This window comes from Lytechinus variegatus, chromosome 1 (assembly GCF_018143015.1).
Source record: "Lytechinus variegatus isolate NC3 chromosome 1, Lvar_3.0, whole genome shotgun sequence".
Taxonomy (NCBI): Eukaryota; Metazoa; Echinodermata; class Echinoidea; order Temnopleuroida; family Toxopneustidae; genus Lytechinus; species Lytechinus variegatus.
This window is the reverse complement of record NC_054740.1, coordinates 5976970-5995859: the sequence shown is the minus strand read 5'-3', so window position 1 is coordinate 5995859 and position 18890 is coordinate 5976970. Positions and strand designations below refer to the sequence as shown.

The following is an 18890-nucleotide window of genomic DNA, read 5'->3' as shown; positions in this document are numbered from 1 at the left end:
CAACATGGCTTCAGCTGGTATTCTGGCCTATCAGGTATTTGCACACTTACTGCAAGGCCGGTATTCCGGCCTATCAGGTTCAATGGGTTAAGAAAAGGATAAAGGGTAAAGGTATTATTTGATTGTATCAAGATTGAAACGAATGATATTGTGTTTAAACAATACTGTTCTTATAATTGCATTGGAATATGATTCCTACAGAAGATGAAGGGCTGCTCCAAAGTAAACTGCAATTTAGATTCATAAGAGGAACTGTCCTGCCTGTAAAAGTTCATGGGGTTGACCTAGTAGTAAAAATATACAACCTGCAAAAAAGATTGACGGATATAGATTCATGAGGAGAATGTGGAAAGGACAAGGTTGCACTCAAAGTTTTAGGCATTTCAAACAGCGTTTAATCAATATTTTCATCTGACAAGTTGTCAAATCTGACATCTTTCCTTGATTCTGATTGGCTGAGGGGCACTGTTCCTATGGTAACTGTCGGATGAACTGGTACTTGTCGAATAAAATGTCCGACAGGTCCTTTCATGAAACGCCCCCAGATGCATAGGAAAGTGACCAACCACCAAGCATTAGATTTACTTTTAATCCTAAGGATTAAGTCTTAAACCTCAAATGTAAATCCCTTAGCTCTAAATTGAAATCTTCCAGGTCTAAATCTAAATCTTATGTTCATCTGGTCACTAATTATTTTATTAATTATCAATTATTAAATATTTTGAAGCCTTTAATATTTATAGTGCTTGATGAAAAGACGATGAAAAGAGAGGAAAGGGGAAAATAATGTTAATACAGTGTTTAAAACAAACTCTGGTAAAAACTGAAAACTAAGGTTGGTCTGATTTCTGCCATTGACTTTAACACAGGGCAAAAACTCCGGTAAAAACAACCTGAGTTTTCTCAGGTAAAAAGTTTTATGCAACGGACCCCAGAAAGACAAGAGGAATCATTAGAAAGCATGAAATAAAATGAAAATACAATGAAAATTTTAATACATTAAAGCAAAAATACATAACAAAATGCAAAAAAAGTAAACAAGAGAAATGGTACATTCATCAGTTTGGTAAGAAAGCAAGTGAGAAAGAGAAAAGGAGGGTGGGGAGGAGGAGACAGAGAAAAGATTCAAAGAGAGAGGTGGTAGACATGAAAGGGAAAAGAAAAAGAAAGAACATAGATCAAGAGAAAGAGAGGATGGAAGAATGAGAAATATACAGAAAGAGAGAGGAAGAGAGAGAGGAAGAAAGAAGGGAAAGAGAGAGAGAGGGAATGAAAAAGCTGGAAAACACCATTATGAAGTGAGAAACCTTTGGACAGATAGAAACCCAACCCATGTCACTGTCAGTTACCCCTACCCCATTTGAATTTATTTCATAGCTATTGGATTTTCCTTTAACTCTCTCATAACAACGCGGATGCAAATCCCTTTCAATATTCCTTGGAGTATGAAATTGTTTCCCCCTAATTTAAAATGCACATAAATACATATAGCCAAAGCCACTGGAGTCTGAATATGGTATGATACTAGGTCTGTAGCATCTAACTGTCATCGTAAGGGAGTGAATTTCTCCATGATCTAAAGGCATGTGGGAATTAGGGCGTATGCTTAGAATACAGTTGTTAAGATGAAGAAATGCATAGAGGCAATTCCCTTCTCTCTCTTAAAAGCATAGATGAGTATATACTGTGTTGTTGCATGGACACCTTTTCCCTGTTATGTATAATAAAGAAATGAAAAGCAAATATATTATCAAAATAGCATGTTTTGAGTGTTTACAAAATGTGTTAGTCCTCAAAATTGCATTTTGTAAAATTAAGTAATGCTATGATTTTTTGGTTTATTTTGTTTCTGTATGGCAGAAAAATGGGGACTTTATGATAGACACAAAGTAAACTAACACATTCTATATCTTGACAATGAGTGATACATGTGAAATATTGCATTTGCTGATTGGCCAAAACAAAACAAAAAAAGATGCTACATCCTGAAATAAAGATTTATATGAGAGATGGAAACGTGTCACTTGATAGATTGTGCCACACATTATCCAAATATACAAACCATATATCTTCTGAGATATTTGATGTTTTGTAATATGATAAAATTTAAAGATAAGTGAATAATATTCAAATTTCAAACAAAATGAATTTCAGGAACGAGATCAAACATTCCCAAAAAAATGTTTGCTTGATTTGTGTAACAAAAAAGGTTAAAATTGAAATCATGAAAATCAGGCATTGTCATTTCATCATGTAATGTCATTTTAAAGTCTGTCAGATCTGTGCTTTTTAAGACATGGTACAAATTCATAACGGAATTGAGAAAACACTATGATATCAATAACATGACCATTCCAGCATTCTTGATATATTGAGGTCATTCTGTTCATCTAAAACGCTCTGCAAAATGCAGTCTCAACAACGATGAAAAGGTATTTCCCATTATCGTATCCCTTTCTTCAGGGTCATAGTCACTCTTACATCAAAGCTTTTTTATTATCATGCCCTGTCTTTTATCTAATCTATGAATGTCTCTCATATCCTAATGATACAGCTTGTCCTGTACATTCTTAATGTTATTCTGTGTCAGTTGACTGCAATGACATTGACCAGTTATTCCTGTAGAACTGGTTATTAGTCATATGATTTTTTTTCATCTGAAATTGATACAGAATTTCATTTCATAAATTATGCATCCCAGGAAATGATAAGATTATCCAGTGCAATTTGAATGCTGGGTCCTGGAATCGATATTGATCGTGAAGGCAGCTTGAACTAGTATGGTTACTAAATATGACATTACACGAGTGGAAAAGTCTCAAAATAGACATATAGGACTGAAATGGCCAGAGGAGTCTTGAATAAATGATCTGAAATCATGCTTTAAAAATGATTCAAAATCACAGATGTGGTACAGTCTAGACTAAAATCATTGACCCCCCCCCCATATTCAAATGAAAAAAAAGGCTGGCTTCAATTCCTTTCAAACACATGCCTCATGTCTTTCACGCAAACTCCCTCCAAAGATTACACTTTATAGCATTTGAAAACAAATCTATCCAATTAATTTCAACAATGCCTTAAAGGTCAAGTCCACCCCAGAAAAAATGTTGATTTCAATAAATTGAAGAAAAATCCAACAACAATAACGCTGAAAAATTTCATCAAAATTGGATGCAAAATAAGAAATTTATGACATATTTAGAGTTTCGCTTATTTTTCACAAAACAGTGATACGCACAATTCAGTGACATCCAAATGAGACAGTCGATGATGTCCTTCACTCACTATTTCTTTCCTTTTTTTATTATGGTTTGAATTATACAATATTTCATTTTTTTTATTTGACAATAAGGACCAACTTGACTAAACCATATAGTTTTAAACAATGCAGATTCTACAGGTTCAGGGAGGAATTAATTGTTTCACTTTACAATGAGGTGAGGAGGAAATTAGAATATTTCATATTTCATATTTCATATAGCAAAATACAAAAGAAATAGTCCCCACATTTGCATACCGACCAGGGTGTGCGTAAAACTGTTTTGTGACATTAAGCAAAACTTTAAGATTTCATAACTTTCTTACTTTTCAACAGATTTGATAAAATTTTCAGTGTTATGCTTGTTGGATTTTTCTCTTTAGTTCAAATCATCTATTGTTGGGGTGGACTTGTCCTTTAAACAGCACTTTGAATCCTCTGAAAAAGACATTTTCCAATATTACCTTGATTAGTTCAATCACATATACATTAATGAAAATGCATCACCAGATATCTGCCAATCACATTAAATGGGATTTTACATTGGAATGTATCATTCACTTCAGGTGGTTTATGAATATCTGCAGGTATTTCTAATGAAAGTTTCAGTAAGATTCTCAAGTTGAACCACCTGTATGATACACACCATTCTCTATCTATCAAGTGTAATAACAGAAGGGGCTTTAGTGTTTATAGTAGACCCTTAATGGGCTGATAGATGTGGCCTTCCCAATTAACCTAATTCAAGATGCAATAAATCTCCTTCAATGAAGGCAGATGCACTCTGACGTCACACTATGTCAAAACCCACCGAACTGGTATTTTAACAGCAGCAATGTCACTGAAGATATCAAATATTATGGTGAAAGGATGAATATTATCATAACCTACATGTATCTCCAATAAAAAGAAAGTTGTTTGAATTTTTTTTAAATATATGAATAGATATAGGCCTATATCAAAAACTTACTTAATGCCACATTTCAAGGGAATTTTGACATTTTTGATATTTAAATACATTTAGGTTTTTAACCCCATCAACAGGTGTACCCCATGAACTTGAGTAAAAATCAACTTTGAAACTGATGGGACCTTTTACATGGTAGGCCTACACTCTAAAACAAATCAGTCAAAATTACTAATTTATAGGATCAGCTGGGTGCAACTGTTATTTTTGTCATATAGGACTGTTTTCAAGTCGTATTTTACTCGAACATAGTCATTTCTTATGTCACAGATGTGATTATCAGTGACTGTCAAGTCAGTTGCACCCAGCTGACTACTGGTCTAGTCAATTTGACTGATTAGTTTTAAGAGTCATTCTTAATTATATTCTTGAAATTACCCCCATATTTCTATAGTACATTCTATTGAATAAGCATGTGTGATATGATTGCATGTCTACTCCACTCAGGAAAAATGATATTGATGTAAGCAGGGCTAAAGTGAAATTGACACTCTAAACTTTCATAACATTAAATATAAAATATATAATGGATGATAAAATAAAGAGGTGCCATGTCCGCTCCGGCAACAATTGCTCTGATGGAATATCTGCATGTTTAGCCAAACACAAAATCAAACCTCTAAAACTAAATAAACCCTAATCCTTACCTTCACATTATTCTGAACCAAAAACTCTATTACAATCCTAACTCTCATCCTATTCCCTCTGAGACATGAAGACTGGAGCATCCATTCATGTCGGAGGACATGCCATGTCACAAAAAAAAAGAAGGTATGCTTTTTCGAGATACAAAAGAATGGCCAAACACTATTTTCTGCACAAAACAAAACAAATAAAAAAACCTATCGATATATATCCATGTATAAGTATATAAATATTTCAAATCATGGGCAAAATGATCAACTGATTCTCCACAGGGGCTCTATACCATACCTGAATATACATGTGTAAATGCATATTCACACCAATAGATACCTGTCCAAGCACATCTTGTGCCAATCATAGTTGACTAAGCATAGGCTTGGGGGAGAATTGAACAGAGAAGTAAATTGGATGGGACAGTACAGGTGTTGATCTACACACCACTCAATCTTGAAATCATGATTAAACCATAAAGCACTTTAGAGATTAGAACAGATACCCTGTCAGTCGGGAAACATTGCACCTTAGCCCCCTCCCCATCTTAGAGCTTTTCAAGCGCATAGAACACAAAAAAGCACTTTGTATCCCATCCCCTTCATAATCAGAAAAAATTATATCAGTAAGATGGAAAATGGAGAGGGAGGCGTGTTAAATCACTATGGATTAGCGAGGCATATTACGCAAATAGTTTGAGCAGGTGAGTAGAAACCAGTTCGTAAAATCACTATATGCAAACCTGCAACATCTAGGTTGCGGTTTTTACCCTATGCACAGTTCAGGAGACTGATAGAAATGTAGAAACAATGGTTAAGAGCCCTTGGTGAATTCAAAGGGAGGAAAATGAAGTTTCAAACAAATTCTTTTTTTTTTCTTAATCTTTAAATGAGAATTTTGATCTGCAATTCGGTTAGCCGATAAGGTTGAAGACTGTCTTTCAGCATATATGCCAAAAACTAAGTTTCCGAAAACTTGAGCGAAAACTAGGTTCCTGACAGTTAATATAATCAGCAACAATTTGGGGTGATTTTATAAAAAAATTATACTCCCTTCGTATTAAATTTGGGAGGCATCTCATTTTACACAAAAATGGTCTCCAGTAGTGTATTATGAAGTAGAGTTAAAAAATTATGAAACAGTCCTCTGGAATATCAGGTCAATGTCATTCCAATTAAATGATATTGTATTACCATTTAATTTAGATTTATAATTAAAATTCTCATTTCAATATAGCAGGTTGATAAAAATATGTCTGCATAACAGAAGAGTGATATAAACTGAACAAGGTCTTTGCGATGTCAGTACCTCTCCCCGTAAACTCTAAAATGAATTGCTTTTTACTCTTTAGTGTTTTATTCAGAAGAAGTAAAATCTACAAATATCACAATGCAATCGCTACTCCAGCTAGGGCTATCAATTATACTCTATCCAATTTCTTGCAAATCTTAATTGCTCATATAAAAAAATGACCAAAGTGGAATTGTCTCATGAGAAACAAATGCCTAAATGGTTTCCTGGTAATGACTTTCAATTTGACTCCTATTTGCAAAGAAAAATTGGACGAAGAGAGGGAGAGAGAGAGAAGAGGAGAGAGAGGGGGGAAGAGTGAACGACAAACATGTTTAACTCCCATGTGTACCCTATCAGCAATCTTGTGATTAAATCAAATTGCTGCGCTCACGTTTCATACCTCTAGATTCAATAGAATAAATCATCATGCCACCTGTGCCATGCACCATCATCTATGAGAGATTGCGAATGGACCAGAATTGCCACACCGTGATTGATCGCAACTCGGTGCTCACTTTACACTTCCTGCGTACGGTGGCGGCAGGGGACATCACTCGCCTTTTTTAAGTTTGCCGATTATGGGTGCAACGACAATGTACAGAGTTTATATGTGAATGAGAAGCAGCAAGCGAATGTTGGCAACCATTGATCCATTGGGCAGGAAATCGCTATGACGTCCTTACAAGCGGAGAGGATCAGCGAGGGAATTAAGTCATTTGGTTTTGTTATGGTTTAATGCATGAATCCATTGATCAGGATGAAAGAGACAGCCAATCAAACATTCATGTTTGCAATATTTGCCTTGAGACGGTATAAAAATAACACCTGATGAAAACATTCTGTCAGTGATTTTCGCATACTTTTACTCTCAACCAATCATATGCATGCAATTGTAGTAGCTTATTCAGTGGAAATACTGACAAAACCTTACATGGAATGATCCCTATAGTATGTAACAGGGTCTTAAAGGTGCTAACTGTACCAAAAGATTTAGAATTGAAATCCTGGATATAATTGATATGGTAAAAGTATGTTCAGACAAGATGCAGAAATGTTAGAAACTTAAAAGAAGCACAGAATACAAAGGGCTTTTTAATTTGCACTGCCAGGAGCAAAATGCAAGAATGAACAGATAGCAAAATCAAAGAATGAAAAACAGAAGACAAAAGGTACAAACATGGTAAAAAAAATTGAGAGCTCTGATTGTATGTAAGATTGATTGATTAAAGTTGAATGACAATACCAACGCAATGTGTCATATCTAATTGTCTATTAAATATTAGTCTGTAAGATTATGCTAAATGGTAGAATGTGTTTTCTTATATAAGAAGATAACAGTAAATTTAGATTAAGCATCATCTGGTTATTTTACAAAATAATAGAATGCAAGTTTGAGCAAAAATATCTCTCCGTCGGCATGAAATAGCATCTACTAGCATTATGCTTGCAGCTTCCAGTATTTTACTGCACACATCTGCATGAGACTTATCGGACACCGTATTGAATTGACAAAACTAATGATAGGTGTATATCTATGAAGGTTGGACTTACATATCTGATGACCTTGAGCTGCATAGATGCTGCATCTGTATCATGTAGGTCAGCACACAGCTGGAGAATAGCATCATCATGAACAGTAGAACTGACCTGATGCTGACCTTGAGGGCCTCCCATGGCTACCCCGCCTCGAAGACGCTGCATACACACACCAATCTGTATCATGTAGAAAGAAGTAAATACATTTAATCGGGCTGCTTTAGCTGGATTAACTTCTGATGGTAAATTCTTTGAATCTTTTAGGAAAACAGAGATTCATTTTAGGATGAAGGATATCTTGGCCCATTCTGTAGAGATAACAACTATATTTGGCCTAGATGGTAACTACCATGGAAAAACCTTAATCAGACCTTCATTTTTGAGGAGCGCGATCACGCCGGCGCTCCTAAAAAAAATAAGGAGAGCAAAAAATCTCGCTCCTAAAATAATGAAAAAAAAATTGCTAAAATTTCACATCTTTAAATCCATGAAATGGCCTTCTTTTTTCCATAATTCCTTGAAATTACTTTGATTTAGTTGAAAACTATCAGAAAATGAAGAATATTCATCTCTTTCCCGACTCTGATTTTAATTGAAACTCGGTAAATATTGCAGTCCCATGTAGTCCCATATGTAGATTTTCATGGCAACACCATGGAAGTTTACATGTGGGAATACAATATTTACCGAGGTAAGTTCAAATCAGAGTCAGGAAAGAGGTGAATATTCTTAATTTTTCTGATATTTTCAACTAAATCAAAGTCATTTCAAGGAATTATGGAAAAAAGAAGGCCATTTCATGGATTTAAAGATGTAAAATGTGAAATTTTAGCAATTTTATTTTTTATTTTTAGCAGGAGCGCTTACGACATCTTGTAAACGTATTGACGTGACCCAGGCCTAGTTTCACCACAGATTAATTATTAGCTAACACAGCTATTGCATATACAATGTTAAGAAAAATCTACTATTTATCATACATGTATTGTAATGAATTGATTTGGGCTCCTCACAGAGAGCCATTCTGAGGAGCTCAATTGAGCTCCTCAAAAAATAAGGAGAGCGATTTATTGAGCTCCACGAAATTATAAACGTGAAGGACTGCTTAATTGTGATTGGATGCTGAACACCTTTACCATCGTAGTTTCCAAATAAGCTACGTTTATAATTGTATCTCTTTATGAAATGAGTCCCTAGAGTCTAGACTGAACCCTTCAAATCAGATTGTCATCATTTATGAATGCAATGTGGTAGAGTTTGATCGCCTACTAATCATATACATTTTAGGAGTGTAGTTGATAGATAAGAGGGCTACACTGAGCAATTAGGAGGGACCAGCCAGGAAATTTACTGAAAGATCAGATCTTTTCATAAGCATGACATTTTAACAAAGCAATGTAATTGATGAATTCAGCATCAATCCAGTAAAACACTTTAGAATGCAACAGATGTGAAAAGGGATCATTTTTAGTATAATTTGCTCCATAGCTTCCACTCTAATTCACTTTATGTAGCCGCCAATAACTTGTGGTTTTAAGCAATTTAAAACTAATGATGAAGGATACGCTCTATTATTACCAACAGGGTAGCACAAATTGAATACATGGCACAGGTCATTCATCAATACTATAATATGTCATGTACAGGTAACCAATGAACAGGAAGGAATAGAGTTGGATGAATACTACAGGGCCTTGATGCTGAAAGATTGCAGTGTTTTAACAACAAAAAACAACCAAAAAAAGAGAAACAAATGCAGGTCCTAAAGATTCACTTACAAAAAAAGATGAATTTCATTTGATTTCTTGAGTTGCATCTGATTAAATATCTTTCTGTAAGAAAACCCAGGGAGATGATATATACTGTTCTTCAAGACAGTACTTGTTCCTTGTTTGTCTTTTTTGTACAAAAATCACACAATACAAATGGTCATTATATTAAATTATACATTATCAATTTATCATCATTATAAATTTGTTATCAATATCAAGGTTCATAAAAATGAAACTAAATTTTTAAGGAAAAGGTGAAAAGAGCCACACAAAATAAATGGTTACTCAAATGCAACAATTGCACAAGTTGATTTTTATCTGATGCATGTCATATGAGCCCTTGTAGCAAGAGAAGGTATCTAAAAAGCACAAAATAATGAATAATTTGTAAATTTACTTAATGCATTTTTTTCAATATGAAGTTTTTAGCAAACATGATGTCTGATACATAAAATGAAAGAAAATATTTGAAGTTTCTATGACCCCTTGGAATTTTTTTTTTTCAGCTGTCCATATGACAAAATCAGATAAGTCTAGAGCTCTATCGGTGTGTATCCTTACACCATGTTCTGACAGGTCACTATCACCCATGAGGATTGATTGACCCATATACATATGAAAAGTATTGGGCAGCAGCATAGTAGGATCATCTCAAACTCCTACTTGGTAATTTCAGATATGGCTCTCTCTCTCTCTACGCTCTGTTCTTGTGACACAGAATGGGTAGAGAGTATCAGTGCTGACAATGGAGTGTTTCAACTCAGTTACAACTAAATTGTATGTAAAAAACAATTGTAAGAATTGCAACTGATTGAAAAATCACAATTGCTTTCTGGTCTGCTTTCGGCAATATGAATCCTACATATCAGTTTCATTCTTTAAACTGATTCATCAGTTGCCAATTTTTAACTGATATTTTCAAATATGTTTCAAGAAACATCCCCCTGGCAATTTGTTTTATGATACAAACAATATGGCCCACATGCATAATATTGAGCATCAATTTCTCTTTTGGTAGAGGGTGGGGCAGAGGATGATAATTTTCTTTCTATGTTTTTTCATCTTCTTTTTTATGAAAGAAAATAAGATAAAATCAGCTGAAAAAGGGGGAATCTGGGAACAATACAAACAAAATGTTTATTTTGGATAGGATGTTGATTTCTTTCAGATTTCTGAATGGAATGAAAACCAAAGCAATGTGAACAGCCATAATAAGGAGGAGGTTTGACACGCTCCTATACAAAAGCACACATCTCGGGAGTATTGGATGACCAAGATACATGTGTCGGAGAGGTAAATTGACGCTACGCTGGACATGATGAATTGCAAACAAGACTTTGATGGTTGCGATAGAGCAACATGACATACGTGAACATCAACACAACTACCTTAGAGTGCCATATAATACCCCATGAATACCAATGTATCAAAGAAGATTGGCTCATCCTCTATATTAAGAGAGAGTTAAGGTAACACTCCTCCTCATTCTCCTTCTTCTTCTCCTCTTTTTTCTTTTTCTTATTCTTCTTCTCCTACTTCTTCTCTTTCTTCTTTTTTCTCTCCTTCATGTTTTAAATCTACTTCTTTCTTCTTCTCCTCCTCCTCCATTTCATATTCATTCTCCTTTTCCTATTTATTCTCCTTCTCCTTATTTTCCCTCTCCCTTTTTTTCTTTATGTTAGCACTATTTATGCAATTGCATACTTTTTTAAAGCTATAGAGCCCCCTTTTTTACTCAATGAAAAATTCTGAAAAAATTGACCCACTTCTGTTTCCCTTCTAATATGAAACAGTAGATCTGGATCTCATAACACTAGACTTAAACCGGGAATGGGAACATGACTCCATCAGAACGTCATTAACATTCTTCCCCATCGATCTCATGCCTGTGTAATGACCAACATGTATGTGTATGTATGGGAACATGCTCTGAATTTCGAATTCGACTGTCAATCTGTCTCCATCGTGTAGACATAATGTGCATCAAATCAGAAGCCCCCCACAGTGTACCCTGTCACATGCTTTGATTCAGAAGGCAGTAATGCAATACCATAACAAACTCATCATCCATTGAATGTAATTGATACAGTCTTATTCTCGACCTGTCTGATCTTTGTAATGTCAATCTCATGTCAAACTTTGATTAGTGTGCTTCTGTGCTAGATGGATTGTATGACCCCTGTATTCTTTCCCCCAACGTCAGAAAAGATATGGTTTATTTGTTGTTGTTGTTATTTTGTTCAAACCAAGATTACATCCTCCTGTTTACAAATATATTACTCCAAACCACCAGTGGACCCCCCCCCCACACACACAGACACGATCACCCACAGGAGTCTATACAAAAAATAGGATAAAATACAAGAAAGAGATAAAGCCAGCCATAAACCTGAGAACTATCAATATTCATTGTTTGCCCAATCTTCTGTAGATATTAACCTACTCTAAACCTTGTATCTATCCATGATCCCTAATGACCCCATCTAAGGTAGATATTAACATATTACACTGTAATATCAGGGTGTTAAAACTGACAACAGTTGGTGTCCCTAGAGGAGCACACACTGAGATTTTAAAATTACACCCTAGACTTTGAACATAACACTACAGAGTGTTTAAGTATCAACAGAAGGTGTTGTAATAGCCCCCATGTGTGTAGACCTAACAGTGTACATTTAATTCCGGAGTAATATGACTTGTTTAACACAGGATTTGTTGCGTATGAACCTGAGGTCCATAGATGATCACTAATGACCCCATATTAAGTACAGAATTCAATAAGATATTGATATTAAATCACTGAGATCAAGCAATGTTCATGGCATCGTTGATTCAATACCACCATCACATACCAAATTAATTTGAAAAGTTGTGACAGAGTGTTCTAATAATTAGAATGTTATGAATATCCATACTTCATGTCATCCAACGACGTGACTGCAAATTACCAGAGTATGTCAAAATATTTCTGCTTTATAAAAGAACCTCATATTGCAAATCAGAAAATGATTATCAATGCACAGCACTTTTTTGTAATGAATCTATTTTGACATATTACTTTTAGGGTGTTCTGAATCAAGTGTGTCAATGACTCAACACATCCTGATAATTAAGTCAATGAATATTACTGTGGGAAAATATTCAAATAACAAAAAGAAATTGTATTTTATTTCCAGCAGCTGGTAAGCTACTTGAATAATGTAATGTAATGAATGTTTGAAAAATGAATTTCAAGGTTTTTTATTCAGAGAGAATACTATATACTTACTTTAAGGCAAGCCATGTATGGAATCCTTGAGAATCGGCACTCAAACCACGTTAGACAAATTGAATCAGATGACAGGCCTACATTCACTATATACCATGTACCTAACCCTGAACTGGCAGACGCAAAAATTATTTAATGAACTCTACAGACAAGCTGGAACCTATACACGGTGCATTCATGGAGAAATCTAATGGAATCAATACAATGTTTTCAATGTGACATGCAATCATAATCATGTTCACGTAACGATCTAGACTTGGATGGGATGCGCTAACGCTCCGCTTGAAAAGGAAGAGTCTCTTTCCGGCTCGTGTAAAAACAAGCGACCTTGTTCTCCTCTTGGCCTCCTCGCCACAACACTCTCCCGCTCCACTGAAGATCTAATTGAATAGATCCACTACCAAAATCCCTCCTTTACGGTCATGCCCCAATGGATAGATGCTCAACAATGTTTGAAGAACGCAGAGAATATGCCCGTTCTCGCTAAAAGGAAGATGGGGAATTAATAAACGGACATCTGGACACAAGGCTTGATGTTCACATCAACTTTTCCTAATGCTCTTCATCGAATGACAGAAATGCTCCAAGCGTGAACCATACTGCCTAACATCTCAGCTGACGTCATGTATAAAACATGGATGTCTCAAACCCGAAAAAGAAAATGCATGCGGTAGAGCAATAGTTCTTTGATTTCAAAGAAACAACTCTAATGATTAAAAATTCCTTTCTACTGATTAGAAATTGTGATAAGTCATTACTTTCTCAATCCAATTTAGGTTTTAAATCCTTAGTAAATTGGATTGAGAAAACAGCAACGATTTTGTCTGTTAATCAGTAGACAGGCATCAAACGTTTCTCTCAAATCCAAAAAGACAGTGCTCTCCTCAAACCCTAGTCCTTTCATGGTTTGTTATTCATGTGTGATCCTCCCTACAATGAGTCCCAGAGTGCCTCAACCTAAATTTAAATTCAGTAAGAAGTGGTTTTCTTTTTCTACTTGACATTTTCTTCACCTACTCAATCTTTCTGCACATGAGTATGGCTTGAAATAATAGCGTACAGCTGCGCTGCCAAAAAATCTTGACCTAACTGTCACTTTCCATTGTTTTTTTTACACTTAAATTAAGAATTAATATCCTCATCCTATAAAAAGCTTTAGATTATCTAAATAAATTGATGAACGTTATTTTCACAAATATATATGATATTTGACCCCTAAATTTTGCAATTCAATATGAAAAAAAGGAATTGATCTTAAGAACCAATTCAAAATGCAATGTAATCCATTCCAAAAAAAGTTTTGAAATTACATACTTTACATTCACTTATTTTGAGATTCTTCTCCATTAAATTATCATAACACTTACAGCTTTCGTTCTCATGATCTCTCCCAAATGTTACTACCAGAATAGTACACTGTACATTATAATTTAAGGCATATAATCCCCCAAAAAATTATGTAAACTGTAAGATTGAATTGGAAACCTTAAAAAAGAATACTGAATGAAAAATCTTAAATCCCACCCTTGTTGATTAAGTTGCCCTGTTTCTTCAAGCAAATTTCTATGGTAATTAGAAATAGCAAGATTTGGGATGAATTGAGGTTGGTATTTGTTCCTTCTATGATTCAAGAAACCATTTAACAGAACAGTATAAAGTGAGATAATCTTCATTCAATTAAGCCCTTGATCCCCTCTCAGAGTTGCTAACTTCAATATTCACCTTTCAGGGAGAATTTACTGTATATTTACGAGGTAGATCTTTCTTATTTACACTTACACAATCCAATTGAAGAAATCAATGTAGGAATGCTTTGGGGAAAAAAAAAATCACTTGAAAATTTGTCAGTCTTTCAGGGAGTTTGCTGGACTTGCCAGCCCTGCTCTCAGTCTATTAACTCTTTCACTTCTCATGTCATACTGTTATCATGCCAAAGTACTAAATGCCTCTCTTATTTATCAACTTCAACTGCAAAAACACTTTGATACAGTGAAACATGTCTTTAAATATCCAGTGGAGACATAAAAAGTGGTGTTTATGAGCAATTGGCCTTAAAAGCGCCGTGGTTACTCTCGCCTTTGGCAAGGCGTCAGTCCACAATTTGCAACTCTCCACCCAGGTGTTAAATGGGTACCCGGTAGGATGCGAAAGCCTATGTAGTATGCCGAGCAATTGAGTCTTGGAACTCTTGTTGGAATGCTCCCCAGGGAGTGGAGGTGCATACATTGTATGCAGGCATGCAAGGACCCGATGACTGGGGTAATGATATATCTGTAAAGCGCTTAGAGACGTCTTTCCGATGTGTTAAACGCTATATAAATGCGGAATATTATTATTAAAAGACCTTTAATATTCAAGTAGAAAGACTTAAAAGGGAAACAAAATTTGGGCATTTAAAGACAGGTGGCGTTTTTTTAAAAAGTGGTCACTTAACCAAATTTGACTACATTACATATTTAGATAACTGACTTAACTCTGACTGTTTAAAACAGAAAAATTAATATCAGGAAGAGGAATCTAAAAAAACATGACTGGATCACCCCTACAGTCTGCAGCTATGCAGCAAAGCAGGAAAAGTGGGTCGAAAGATCCTCTGTGGGGTTGCTATCATTCCCCATGTGATATATGAGCTTCTACTAAGCAAAATAAGAGGGTAGAGTTAGAGAGGTCTAGCAAGGGATTGGCTTTCATTTTTGTCCCTACCAATAGTTTGCCTGATCGTGAAAAGCGCTTGTGGTCACGTCAGGGCAAGGTGTCCCTTACGCCATAATTCCACGTTTGCTTCTGAGGTACAACAATTAGAGATAGCTGGTAAGTCGTGACTGAAGGCTATAGTTGCATGTTGTTGTTTTATCAAGGGATGGAGCCTAGGAAGGAAGAGATGCCCAGAATGACGGATGAAGCCGCCATTTGGATAGCAACCATGATATGCATAATTAGTTTTTTCTCTCGCTCTGGAAATGAAATCTTACTCCTCTCAAATCGATTCTCTATGCTTTCTTTATCTTGCCATTTGAAGTCTGTTTTCCATATGCTTACACAGTAAAATGCCCTCCACGTGTAGTTCTCATCCTATATTGCATAAATTTGCATCTGTAAAATATCCTTAACTTTCTTTTCACCAAATGATTAATATATCCAGAGTACTATTGTTTCAATGTAAGTTTTTGAAAGAAAAGAGAAAACAAAAAGTTTTGAGCATTATAAAAAAAAAATCAAAATAAGTAAAAAGCTTTTCAGTCGATAGTTTTAACGGATAAAACAAAAATGAATGTGACGGAAACTTGACAACCATTGATTCAAGATATGTGAAGATGGTGTGGTGTTTTACCGCAAGTCACACTCATATCCTATTTTAACCAGTGAAAAAGTATTCTTTGATTTTTTTTTGGGTGGGAGGGGGGGCCTGAGCATTAGTAAATATAGTTCAATATGACTTAGTACTTGAACCCCCAAAACTATTTTAATAATGCTAAAGTATGAAGCATAGAGGTCTATGAATCATCATCATCAACAGATACATCTACATCCACATCCTTCCGATTCCAGAAGTTTCTCTCATAGCTTTCCTTTGCCATCTTGATACAGTCTGTACCACATAAGAAGAAATCAGAGACTTTCTTTTTTTCTTCCTTCTAAATGAGAGCATTGGGCTCCTCAAGAGGACATGGATTTGTGACAGTTATTATTCAGGGTCGCTACCCTCTCCAGCTTCTTCATCACAATTTTGAAACTCTTTACTAGCCTCTTATGGAGCGCATCTTGAGCGCTCTACAACCAGCTCTTCAAAACACCATCTAAGGTTTCCTCCACCCTATCACTGACATAGAGCACAGGTGTGCTAGTCTTCACTTGCTAGACTTCATTAGGAATATTGCCGCCGCCGAGTGCATTAGGGTTAGATGTATTATGGAAATGTGAATAAATGTCAACTTTGTAGCCATAGCACAAGTTCACAGGGTAGTCTTCAAAAGATGGATTTGCATGGTCAGGGGCTCGATGCTGAAGAATTGAAATCAAATTTTCAGGACTAGTGATTGATTTGGATGATTTGCCAAAGGACCCATTATTTTGCTAAGCACCAAAGTCGACTTGTGATTCTGATCTAGAGATAAATCGATGAAATAACCTGCTAATAGTGTCTTCATTACATATAATCTTTGGGATCATTCTGACCGAGATGCATGTAGTTTGCCAGATCAGATAGCATAGTTATTTAAAACTCTGGCTGATTGAGCTAAACCTTAAGTACCTAATAGGAGTTCAGTCCTTGTAAAATTTCCAAGACAGCCTCGCTATTTTTGCAGTAAGCTATCGATTACATAGAAACGCATAATCATCCTTGTCTATTCTAAGGAGTTATACCTGTTATCAATATTATAATCCATGTCATTTCAAAATATTTGAAAAAAAAAGAAAAGGACTGAAGTACAATGACAATAAAGATTTCACTAGCTGAGCAACAGATATTATGAAAACCATCTCTGGAGGTACAAATTTTTGAATTTCTATCGATTAAAATCATCATATTATGTAAGGATATTGAATAGTATAAAGCCCTTAATAGAACATTAATAGATTAACAAAAGAAGACAATGTTTATTCTATGATCTCATACAAATACATACATGTAAGTATAAACTTTTATTTATTAGAATCATTATGTACTTATAAAACTTATGACATAAGCATAATTAAAGGAAAAAGGTGAAGACTGCTGCAACACAGATACAGCACTAAAGCACAACATATTCCATAATATCTGGGACTAAGAGAATGAGATTGGCTGACAATCATCATACCCTAACAGGGGAAGAGAGACTCTCCTATGGGACGTGACCATTGTCTTGTTCTGGATATTTCAAGTCTTCTTATTCTCTCTCTCATCTTCATATATAAGATGTGCAAACTGGCCACATTGTTTGAAGAGAAGGATCCAGGTTAATAATCGCTCTCATTTCCATGATCACAATCTTCCCATGGAGCAACTGACTTTGCAGCATGGAATACTCCATTGTGGTTGAATTTAACGCTCCAATATTCAAACATTCTAACATCAATCTAGTTCTCTGTGATGGCACATAAAAGCCATGTAAATGAAACATCTAGAAAAATAACATGCGCACTAGAGTTTGATTTCATTTGAATGATTTTAATTTCATTCGAATTTTTCTTTAATAAATATTCCATCGGCAAACTGCACTGCATAAAATTGAAGTGCAACCAATTGTAATGTAAATGATAATCACACAATAATTAATCACCAACGATTATCTCAGGTACCTTTTCATGCTCAACTATTTTAGTATTTAGGGCCCTGGTCACTGTTTCATAATTTAGCATGTAAAATTCAAAATTCAATTCCAGAAAAGGGTTTTTTTTTCATCGCATGAAAGCCAGTTTTATATTTCCAGAAATATTCTCTCTGAAGGCGCATTTACATTACCCTAAGTCATGAAGTGAGTTGCCAATAAATTATTCTGCATTCTGAAAAGCATGCCTTCTGTAAAGCAGATCTACACAACATATCCCATGACTTTTCCTGTATTCCAATACAAACTAGAAAATAAATAGCATTAAAGCCCGGAGGATGAAGATTTGTTTCTTTATCAAAACAGCTCTGATGACAAACATTATCTTCCAAATGATACCGATACAATAAGGGAACATCCAGTCTTCCTACAAAGTCAGAGGAATCTAACGTTCTATCAGTAGTCAACGAGAACAAACAGATAATAGAGATAATAAAACTGCAGAAATCCAGGAAAAGCATTGGTTCGATAATAATAATAATAACCAATTTTTATATAGCGCTTTCCCCAGAATTGCCCAAAGTGCATTACAGCATATTATTACCCCGGTCATTGGATTCATTTCAATCAAGCACGAAAAGTGCACAAATTCCACTCCCTGGGGAGCATTCCTTGCACAGGAGAGGGGGGGGGGTACTTTACATAGCTACGGTCTTCTATGAAGTTTTAACATTATCTTTTGAAGTTTTAACATTATCTTTTTGTAATGACTTATCCATGTCAGACTAAAATTAAAACTTAAATAGATTTCCTTACTTTCACTGAAATAATGATTTTATTTCATAGTTCCGACATTTGCAGTTTATTTGGTGAATAAGAACTTTAAATATATGTCTGCAAGTAA

At 35.2% G+C, this 18890-nt stretch overlaps 1 protein-coding gene across 2 annotated transcripts in view; it reads right to left on the bottom strand.

Annotated features, from left to right (window-relative positions):
- The window catches only part of LOC121414334 (cGMP-dependent 3',5'-cyclic phosphodiesterase-like), a 113200-nt gene that overhangs the window by 65505 nt on the left and 28805 nt on the right, over nt 1-18890 (bottom strand). For both annotated transcript variants that reach the window (XM_041607511.1, XM_041607585.1), the window contains exon 3: nt 7710-7871. In XM_041607511.1, coding sequence (XP_041463445.1) covers nt 7710-7859 — 150 coding nt within the window. In that variant the 5' untranslated portion in view covers nt 7860-7871. The remainder of the gene's footprint in view (nt 1-7709; nt 7872-18890) is intronic.